Source organism: Oreochromis niloticus, linkage group LG1 (assembly GCF_001858045.2).
Source record: "Oreochromis niloticus isolate F11D_XX linkage group LG1, O_niloticus_UMD_NMBU, whole genome shotgun sequence".
NCBI lineage: Eukaryota > Metazoa > Chordata > Actinopteri > Cichliformes > Cichlidae > Oreochromis > Oreochromis niloticus.
The window spans coordinates 20352482-20363598 of NC_031965.2; the positions used below are offsets into that span (position 1 = coordinate 20352482).

The following is an 11117-nucleotide window of genomic DNA, read 5'->3' on the forward strand; positions in this document are numbered from 1 at the left end:
GGAGCAAGGTTACTAGGAGCTGTGTCCCTGACGTCACCATATCAGGGATAACGGCTCTTGACATCACAGAGAGCCGAGACTGGAAAAAGAATGTCTAAAACTAAGTGTTTAAAGCAGCCTGAAGTATTTTTTTGTCTCACAGGGATTTTTGAAGTCATGAACGACCATGTTTAATTCAAACACCCACCAACGTAGAGCATAGCAGGCTCACTTTAAAGTTACTTATTCATGATTAAATAAACTGTTGACGTGTTATTTGGTTTTAATTAGTCGGGTCAACTAAACAAACTTCCATTAGCAGGGGGACACATAAAAAAAACTAAACAACATGTGGCGCTATCACACTTCTCCCTTTTTTGCGCCTCTAGCGCAGCGCTTCTCTCTGAGAGGCGGATAGTTTCAAACACGCAAACATACGCAGAGAGGGAGACGGACGGACACACACACAGACACCTCCTGCGGTGCTGCTGAGGGACAAGATGTGGCTGCGAGAGGAGCTTTTGAAATCCATATGGCACGCATTCACAGCCCTGGACGTGGATCAGCGTGGAAAAGTCTCCAAGTCTCAGTTAAAGGTGCGTTTCGGTTATTTTCCCCCCCTTCTCCTTCCAGTTCAGAGCCTAAACTCTGCCGTTATTTTTACTCAGCAACATAACCGCTGAATAAATGGCACTTCCCGTATTCACTGTTTTTTCTGACTTTATGTGTGATAAACGCGGCTGAGTTGGTTTTACTTAGTTAAAACTTAGTGAAAGTAAATGTGTGTACTTTCACTCAATTTTATACGTGTTTCCCTTTCCATCACAAATTATGCTGAGTGCAGGGATTGTTACAAACTTGGGCTTAAACATATAATCAAGGTCTCTTACCGTCAAAGAAACTCCAGTTTCAGGCTGCTCCACTGTAGAAAGAGGTGGTGTTTTACGGTATGACAGCCTGGGCCTAAGTTTGTTTGCCTGGTGGCTCTGCTGTCTGTGTGCCCAGCCTGACAAAGACACTGTCTGACTTCAAGGCTCCTGCAGGGTTTTTCATCTCTAACATATGGACACTGCAGCACAGCCAGGAAAACTGAAAAAGTCCCTATTTATGGAGATGTATTTATACGCACTGCTTGTTGAACTATTCACACAAAGCCATAAAACCTTTTGTACCCTGGTGCATTAACGCAGTCGCACTAATCACCAGGGACAAGCTTTATTCTGAGGAGTGAACGTTTATCTTCAAGAACTGGAGTTAACGCTTGGTCAGCAGTGTTTTGCATGTATGTCTGCAAACATGACAACTGTGAGCCCAAGCCTAACCTTTAATTTAACCTCGTGTGGGTTATTTTGAGGAAGTGTAATTTGACATATGTTGAGGTAATGTACTGTCCAAAAGCTGGCCCTCATCTTTGTATAATTTGCTATGCTATGAGATGAAAATAGGAAATAGGTGCAGCGATTTATTGAATCGCAATGATACGTGGAAATGCGGAATAGGAAGCAAAAACATTTTATAAAATTCAAACAAGCTTAAAAGTCAAATTGAACTTGAACTCTCTCACGCAGCTTTATTGCCATTTATTTTAAGAAGTCTTCAGGAATAGCTCTCCAGGCTTCTTGAAGGACAATTAAAGCTCTTCGTTGTTTCTGTTCTCTGTCAGGATGATCCCACACTGCTTTAATAATGTTGAGGTGTAGGCTTTGGGGAGGCCAATCCATGATTCATAGTGTTTCATTGTGTCTGTCCTATCCAAGCATATCCACCTTGGTATGCTTTTACTGCACTAGCATTGTGTTTGAGATTATTGTCATTCTTAACAATTAATCCAGTGCCAATCAGATGCTTTTCAGATGATATTGCATGTAACAGATTCAAATCTGATGGTGCTTTTTTTCTATGTTGATAAATGCAGCTCACACAATCACAGAGCCTCCACCCTGTGTTACAGATGACTGTAGACACTCACTGTTGTACCTCTCTCCCCTTGCCTGCTCCATACATACTGATGACGGTTTGAAACATACATTTCAAATCTGGATTCATCGCTCGATAAGATCTGTTACCACAGATTTTTAGTAGTTTCCCTTCATTAAGAACGGCTTCTTGATATCCACCCGTCCACTGAGACCATTTCTGATGAGGCTTCAGGAAACAGTAGAAGAATCAACTAGACTGATGTTTTTCTTTTCTCTTAAGGACATGACTTTCAGATACTGATGTGCTGTAGATAGTTTTTTGGGTCTGGCACTGACAGGTCGCTATTAACAAAGTGCCTAAAGCTACAATTTAAAATGGGTTCTTTGCTAAGTTGTCTGTTAGGTGTAGACACAACACTGGTTCACAACACACTGAGTTTAGAGCCTTCCTTATGCTTGAATGAGTCATGTGTCACCAGTAAGTGGCTTAGCAAACAACAACAAACAAAAAAATCTTCTTAAAATGGTCTCGTACAAGGACTGAATGAAAAAGGAGTGAAAAACCAGCCAATGTCCAAAGACCTTTCAAGACTGCCATAAAAATATCCAAGAAAGCCTGACAGCAACTGGTCCTTTGTTTATTGTCAATTTCTTGTTGTGTTTTTCAGGTGCTGTCTCATAATCTGTGCACAGTGATGAAGATCCCACATGACCCCGTGGCCCTTGAGGAGCATTTCAAAGATAACGATGAAGGGCCTCTCTCCAACCAGGGCTACATGCCTTACCTCAACAGGTTTATTCTTGACAAGGTGGGAGCAAAGAGCCTTGGTTCAAATGTTGTTCTCAGTATGGATACTTGAGACTTCTAAGAGATGTGAAAACTAGAAGTTGGTCAGTTAAACACTATGACATGTTAACAGTTTCTCAGTGCTCGCTGAATAACAATGACTGTGAACCTGGCTTAAGCAGGTGAGGCTTCTGCAGACTCCTGGGTTTAAGCCTGCCCCAGATCACTTTCCTGTGCATCATTTGCCCTCACTTTCTCTCCCTACTGTCTTCTCCAGTCAAGACAGTAATGCACCAAAATAAAATATCTGTAATATGGAGTGTTCACTTTAACATGACGGGTTTCTGACTCACTCACTGTAACATCTTGTGCAAGAATGCTGCTTCTGAGACAAGACTCGGATGACAAATGTGTCATCCTGTTTGATGACAAATTCTTAGTATTCAGCAGTTTTTGACCTTGTTTACGCTTTAAAATGTGTCTTATCAGCGAACATCTGGTCCACATCGTCATTTACACCCGTGACTCCAAGCTGTCCAGCTGATAAGTTGTATTCATATTTTGTTAGTGCTCACGTAACACCTGCTTGAAGGCCCTCCATGCAATGGGCTGGAATTTTAAATTAAAACCTTAATAAGCTACTGTACGTGTGCATACATCTCAAAGCATGACATGTCTAGAAAAAGGACATATGGTCAAATGTGTCACCCCACCCTCTTAAGTGGTTTGAGTATTCACATAACATTGCTCATTGTCTTTGATGCTGTGCGTTTGTGAACTGCTCACCCGTCATGCATTTTAAAGCTAACTGCAAACAGGCCCTTTGATGCATCGTGTTGTCGACACTAAGAAGTGCCAAAGCTTTTATTTACACTGGATATCACACTTTGCCAGGAACAATCCTCAAAAGGCTTTGTAGGACGAAAATTAAAAACGCAAAAAAAAGTAGTCAGTTACACAATAAAGATAGTAAAAACCTGCCAACACACACTTCACACACGGTTTTGTGGCACTGAAAACGATGACTAATCATGGTCTGTTTTGCTCAGTGCACACAGAGTAGCAATGTGTTTTGTTTTTAATCAATGCAATAATGGTTTAATGAATGTTAATGAAATCTGTGAATAAAATGAGCTTCATCCTCACGTACTCTTGGCACAAGTGGATCCTTGTGTCTTTGCTCTGTAGCTTAGCAAGCGGCAAACGCACGACAAACATGTGCATTTTATAAAAGTTTGATAAAACCGAGCCAGGAAACTGCTCGGGTTTCTCTCTGTTTTCTCGCTTTTCTCTCGTAGGCTCTGACTTGAATAAAAATGAGGCATTTAATTACATCACGTTTGCACCTCACATCCTGCAGACTCGAGGTTTTGAAAGCTCTAAGCAGTCTCCTGCTTAGCATTTGTAAACACGAAACCCTTGATCCTTTGTGCTTCCGACTTTGAATCTGACTGAATTCTGCATTTTTAATCGCAGGTATGTGGGGATTTCGACATAATGGAGTTCAACAGGATGTGCTGGACACTTTGTTACAAGAAAAATATACACACAAAACATTTGCTCATCTCAGATAATGACGCTTTCAAAGTGTGGTGCATTTTCAACTTTCTGTCAGAGGACAGATACCCGCTAGTCATCGTCATGGAAGAGGTGAGGATCCCGTAGTCTGAAATGTTTAACCATTCCCTCTACCGAAACTCTGAGTTTCAAGTAAAGCTTCTACATATCTCCTTAGATTGAGTACTTCCTGCGAAAACTCACAGAAGCCATGGGGACTGTTTGGAGTAAAGAGAGCTTTGCAGAATATAAGCAGCGTCAGAACTCGAAGAACTTCCTGTCTGCCTGGGAGCTGATCGAACTGGTGGGAATGGGTTACTTCTGCAAAGGCTTAAACCGCCAGATCCTGGCCATGGGCATCAATGAGGTCTTCAATGAGCTCATACTGGACGTTCTCAAGGAGGTCAGAGAGGATGTTGATCTGTTATACTGTGTATTTCTCATATTTGCAGCTTCAGATTTCCCGTCTAAAATCTCTCTGAACCGTGAGCTTTTGCGGTTTTGCTGCCACTGAGATAAAAATGGCAGCTTCCTCAATGCAAATTTACCCTCATATCTGGCTTTGCAAACTCTACTGGCTACACTAACCCTCGCACTTTGCAAGACATTTTTTAACCTTTCCAGTGTACCTACTGTATTCATATGTTCTTTCCTACACTGTGTTTTGAAGGGATACATGATGAAAAAGGGGCACGTCAGGAAGAACTGGACCGAGCGCTGGTTCGTCCTCAGACCCACCTCACTGTCGTACTATGTGTGTGAGGATCTCGAGGAGAAGAAAGGAGACATAATTCTGGACCAGAGCTGCTGTGTGGAGGTAAACAGCTGAGCTGCATGTCCTACAAGTTCCTTAAACGAAAGACTTTAAAATAATGAGCATCCGCTATAGATGAAATTTCATAGCAGCGACTAATATTTCTTTCTCCTGCAGTCGCTGCCAGATAAAGAAGGGAAGAAATGCCTTTTTATTATAAAGTGTGCTGACAAAAGCTTTGAGATCAGTGCGTCAGATAAAAAGAAGAAGCAGGAGTGGACTCAAGGTACTGACTCATCATTTTCCACCCCTCTGTAACTTCCTCATCATAAAAAGGTCTCATCATCACTGTCTCTTCATTTTCTTTAATGTTGCCTCTGAATTTTTGAATGTCAGTGTCTGACTCAACGTTAAATCCATAATGACTAAATGTCGTGGGAATAATTCAGCCGGTGACTCTGTCTTGTGGCAGCTATTCAAACGTGCATCCAGCAGCTGAGGCTGGGGCTGCTGTCTCCTCACCGCGAGGCCCGGCTCAGGCGCCGGGAGCTCCGGCAGAGGCAGCAGGTGGAGGAAGACGACCTGGCAGAGAGGATGAGGCAACTCCAGGCGGCCAATGAGAGCAAACAGAGAGAGCTGGAAGCCATGAGAATGGTCTGTGCTTAAGTCAACTAAAAACTCTAAAAACCCTGTCATGCGGGAGAAAGAATTACGACTGCCTGGGTTACAGTAACATTTGCTCTTCAATGAACAGAGCCTAGAAGATTTAAGCCTTTATAAACCTAACAAAATATAACTCATGCCTGTTTTATGCTACATAGATTCTTTTTGGGGGGTTGTTTCTGGGGTCCTGGAGAGAATGAAATGTGTTGAAGCACTGCTACAGTGTAACTTAAGTTCCAGAGAAAATCAGTGTTGCTGTCCACTTCCTATTTATTTCCATGTATTCTGTTTTGTTTTTTTAAAAGAACACAGAGAGTTTAATGTGACACTCACAGTGAAAAAGGGAAACAAAACCGCTATGCAAACTACTGTTGTGAACATATCAGTCATGGACACCTGCATCCAGCGGCAGGCCTGGGTGTATGATTCTTTTAGACCTTTAGAAAAGTTATGCTTTCTCACTTCTGCTTTTACTCTGCCAGATGGCTCTTTTTTTAAATTGTTTTGCCAAACACACCCTGGTGTTACTTAGCAAAATATACCTATTGCTAATTGCACTAGAAATAGATGCTAGCATTACTTGTGTGAAGTTCAACTTTAAGTAAAACCAGTCAAGGACTTCCCTGCAGGCTAATGTGGCTTCCAGTCAAGCAGCTCTTTCCTCTTTTTTGGGGGTTTTGCAGAAAATGGAAGAGGCTGCGGCTAAAGCGGCGCTGGAGGAGCAGAGGAGGAAGCAGACTCAGTTAGATCTGCAGGATCGCTACAGACTGGACATGGAGAGAGAGAAGATGGTAACTAGTGTGCCTCTCACAACAACTGATTGCGTGGTGACACAGTTTTATGTATATTTTTTTCTAAGTAAAAAAAAAGAAAAAGAAATGTGTCCGGTAAACGGTGACTTTCTGTCTCTTTGTTTTGAGTGTCTGATTAAGTCATCATCAGTCGTCTGTATTTTAAGGGAAACAAAGGCTAAAAGAAAGCTCAAATTATCCATCGCATGATGCTGAGTCATCTTTGGTCTTAGTGTCAGATGAGCCAACAAGTTAATCATCCCCCCAAGTTGAAAAACAAGACAGACAAATGCCTTTGTAGAGCAATAAAAGACTATTTATTTTGCAGTAGAGCATACTAACAGTTGACGTGTAGATAATTGCTCTGAGTGAAAGAGCCCATTGATTAAAAATGTGGATGACTGTGCGTGTGTTTGTGTCTTGACTCATTCAGGTGCGTCAGCAGATGGAGGAGCAGGTGGCCCAGAAGTCCAGTGAACTGGAGCAGTACCTGCAACGCGTCAGAGAGCTGGAGGATATGTACCACCGGCTGGAGGAGGCCTTAGAGGATGAGAGGCAGGCCAAGCAGGATGAGGAGGCCATGCGGAAGCTGCAGGCCAGGTCTCGAAAACACGCCCCCACACACATGCTACACGGCATGTGGATACATACAGGAAGTAAATCTGGTGATGTCAGCTCCCTGTTTGAGCCAGTGTGAACCCAATTAACAGACCTGAAGTCTTACCAAGGCTGCTACTAGTTTTTAACTCAGTCACTTTGTGGTTACGTGGTCATTTTATTTGATTTTCCATCCATCCATCTGTTAAAAGTGAAAACAATATCTTAGGAATGCTTGGTGTGTGTTCATGTGTAGCCTGCTGGAAAAGGAGGCAGCCAAGAGGGCAGAACTGGAGCGGATCCAACAGCAGCAGCAGAGGGCGCTGTCTCAGACCGAGGCAGAGAAGCAGGAGCTAATGGCCGAGCAGCTGGCCAAGGAGAGAGACCTGCAAGCAGCCGTGCAGCAGCTGGAGAGGCTGCAGAGGGAGCGGCAGGGAGCAGTGAAGCAATATGAGGTCAGCTTTCAGAAGACAGAGGCCATGTATCTCACAGAACTGCGTATATCCTTACTGTCTGATCAAGCGTCCTTAAAATAAGATTAAAAAACATAATGCATTACTTACAGTATTTGTTCATGCATGATCTTGACCCCCAGTAAAGGCCAAATGGGAAAGCTTGTGATAAGATTATCTTCTTCTTCCTCCTCTTCTTCTTGCGGGTCCCCCTAGGGGTCGCCGCAGAGGATCATCTGCCTCCATCTGATCACTCTTTTCCTCTTCTGTCACATCAACCCTCCTTCACTACCTCCATGAATCTTCCCTGTGGTCTCCTTCTCCTTTCCTCCTGCCTGGCAGCCCCACTGTCAACATCCTTTATACAATATATCCACTATCCTTCCTCTGCACATGCACATCTCGAACTCTGTCTCCTAACAAAAAACAGATTCACTTGAAAATCTGTTGTTTTGGGAACAGAAACAGTTAATCATATAAAACACCTCTGTTTTCCTACCTCACATACAGGCAGTGACGAGGAAACTTGAGCGAGCAGCTAACAAGACTAAGACTTGGAAAGACAAGGTGGCCAAGCACGAGGGGCTGGTGCGTCTTATCCAGCCAGGTAGGAGGGCTTTTCGTTTATAAATTTCATTTCCATTTCCACCGGCCAGAGGTAGCATCGTCTAAGACTTCAGTCCAGCCTGCTGAATGACTGGCGAGCTCTCACATTGTAGAGAAGTATGGAAAAATCTGGGGACTCTTCTCTGTGTTTTGCAGCAGGACAAGACATTAAGAATGGGTCGTGTTATGAGAACGGTTCTCTGAACTGTTAATTTAGTCCGAGCCAGAGGTCTGAGTCGTTGTCAGTTTTACGGCACTCTTGGTAATAAAGAAATTACCCGCGGCATGCCAGACCACACCGATGTAAGGCGGCTTAGCCAAGGAGCCCTCGATTTATGACAGAAGCATTTATTTGTAGTGTCAGTGGACTGACTGAATGTCGAAACACTAAAAAATGTTGTTGAAATAATCTCAGGTTGCTCTTTGTCAGTTTTGCAAATGGATGGTTCATTAATATTTTCTGAAAGCCCTTTATCAGAATGTGGAATCATTCAGTGGTTATGCAACAGACTAGCAGAGCTAAGCTCACACTAAGCTGTATAAAATGAGTTTGACGCCCGTGGCACAAATGTTTTCTCTTACTCGGCAGAAAAAAAGAGGAACACCAGCGATCGGTTTGTGAGTACATCTCGCTATAATTTTTTCATCCCTTTTCTTTTGACCCTCTCTTTTAGGTCACAAAGAACCGCAGAGGATCACTAACTGGGGTCCTGCATCGTTCACTGACACTGAGCTGGATCTGAAGAAGAAGTTGTGGCAGGAGCGTAAGAACCAGGGAGCTCAGACTCAGTGATTTATACATGAATAATTCAGTGTTTGTGTCCGAAGTCACCCGACTGTTCACTGCTTTGCTAGTTTCTGTATAAGAAACACTATCAGTGATAGCCTTTTTTTGGAGGCCAGGTAATCATATACCTAAAAAACAATACAAATAATAAAATGCTCACAACTTGACATAAATGTTGATGCTAATGGCCCATTTCACAGATAAATCCAGATTAATTTGACTGTATTTACTACCATTAACTGCAAATGATGACATTTTAAATATATTCTACAACACTGAAAATAGGTGCACACTCTTTAACTTGTTTATTTTGCAAATTACTGGCATCCTGTACAGCAGGAGTTTCAAACATAAGGCCCCAAAGACAAAGACTCCAATTCAGGCTGCTGGACAACTTTGGAAAATATGAAAGAGTGCATAGATTTGGACCTTTTAACTGTGTTTTCATAAGTTTTAAAGCTTTTCCCATTGCTATTTCATACTACAAGATCAAAGTGGCCTATATGTGGCTCACAGTGAGTATTACTGTACTACATAGTTCGTGTAATAGTTAAGAGTTGAAGAAAGAATCCTGCTTTTAAATTCGAAACTTTTACTTATCTGCACATAATAAAATAAAATGTAGTCTTTGCCAAGTCATAAAATTAGATAAATACAACCTGGGATGAACAACAGCACACGACAGATTACATCTTGTCATTATTTATTTAACAGGAACTAGTCTTAAAATGTGCTTAGAGGAGTTCATAGTCGGCTCAATAACTGCAAGATGTGCAGGTCTCTTGGTTGCAGTGCAAGCCTGAAAGCCTCCGCTTTTATAGAGGTGCTCACACTTGCTGCCCATCAGTTAATCAAGTGCATTTTACTTTCAGCATCTGGCTGCTGCTGGTTGTTAAATGAATAATGACACGATGTAACGGTTTACGTGCTGTTGTGCATCTGAGGTTGTATTTGCCTCATTTTAAGACCTAAGGAATATTAATTTTAGTATGTCCCGATATGTAAAAGGGTGTTTTTTCTTTTTTCCCCGTATGTATCATCTTAATTTTAAGTCCTCTGTGTCAGCTCCTGTCACGCAAAGGTATGCGTCCTCATTTTATTGTCCAATGATCGTGGGTTTGCTTTTAGGATGCAAACAAGTTACTCTTCTACTCTACTTTTTATCCCAGTGTCTACAATTAAAGACTAAATGAACACACTCAAACATGGCAGACAGAAAAAGTAGGTAAAGTAGTGAACAGGCAGTGATTTCTTTCACAGCCTCTGACTGTAATGAAATGTCACAAGTCTAAAGGCGCTTGATAACATGAGCTCACCAAACCACATGAAAATGTAAAAACTGGTTTACTTCTCTGGTTGACTTGTAGATGTAGAGCTTTGAGTAATTTTCTTCTGTAACAAAAATCAAATCCAAGCCTCAGACGTTTATTTGTTACCTTGGAAAAAGATTCTCCAATTTAATAACAACCATCTCCTGAGAGGTGATTAAAAGAGGTGATGAGCTGAGATAATTTGATCACAGGTTAACATCCACCTTTTTATTTTATTCAGTTGAGTTTTCCGTTTTAGATTTTATTTAGATTTTATTCTCATCTCATGTGCTGTATTTCATGTTAGTACTTTGCTTTTTTTTTTTTTTTAATATTTTGACTTGTTAGAAGACTTATTTTAACATAGAAGGAAAAAGAGTTTTTTGTTTTGTTTTGTTTTTTTTACTAAGATTTAGGAGGATATGTGGGCAGAAATGTTTGCTATATTGTCCCAGGTCATTAACTCTAGATGAGTTAATTGTGTCTGTTATAACCAACAAATTAAAGCATTTTTTTCACGACTGTGGACAAGGCTGTTCTCATTTCACAGTTTGAGAGGAGGCTTTCTACAAATAAATGTAGAAAAGTAACTAAAGAACCCAACAAGCTTTACATTTTCTACTTGATTGCAGTCATACTGAACAACATCCAGCAGGTGTCAGCAGATGAACACGATCCTCAGTCATACGCTGAGGAGGGACGGGAGCTTTAAACTGGGACTGCTCAGGCTTAAGCGGAGCCGTGTAACTTGAACTCCTCATGGTTGTTGCTTGTAAAGAATAAGCCTGCTGTCACTGTAAAAATGTTATTTTGGCTGTTAGAGAAACAGCAAAACTACTCAGGGAGGAGATATTTAGTCGTTGAGACCACTTAGAAAAAACGATTTTACTGTGACAACCCCCCTAAAAACCTTCC

General features: G+C 41.7%; 1 protein-coding gene across 1 annotated transcript; it reads left to right on the forward strand.

Annotated features, from left to right (window-relative positions):
* The first annotated feature begins 382 nt into the window (after positions 1 to 382).
* On the forward strand, positions 383 to 10723 carry swap70a (switching B cell complex subunit SWAP70a). Its single transcript, XM_003442284.5, has 12 exons — positions 383 to 575; positions 2567 to 2707; positions 4162 to 4335; positions 4421 to 4645; positions 4913 to 5059; positions 5174 to 5282; positions 5469 to 5650; positions 6343 to 6450; positions 6884 to 7050; positions 7304 to 7502; positions 8010 to 8106; positions 8780 to 10723. Exons 1-12 carry the CDS (start codon positions 480 to 482, stop codon positions 8896 to 8898), a joined length of 1764 nt encoding a protein of 587 aa, XP_003442332.1. The 5' UTR covers positions 383 to 479; the 3' UTR covers positions 8899 to 10723.
* The last annotated feature ends 394 nt before the right edge of the window (positions 10724 to 11117 follow it).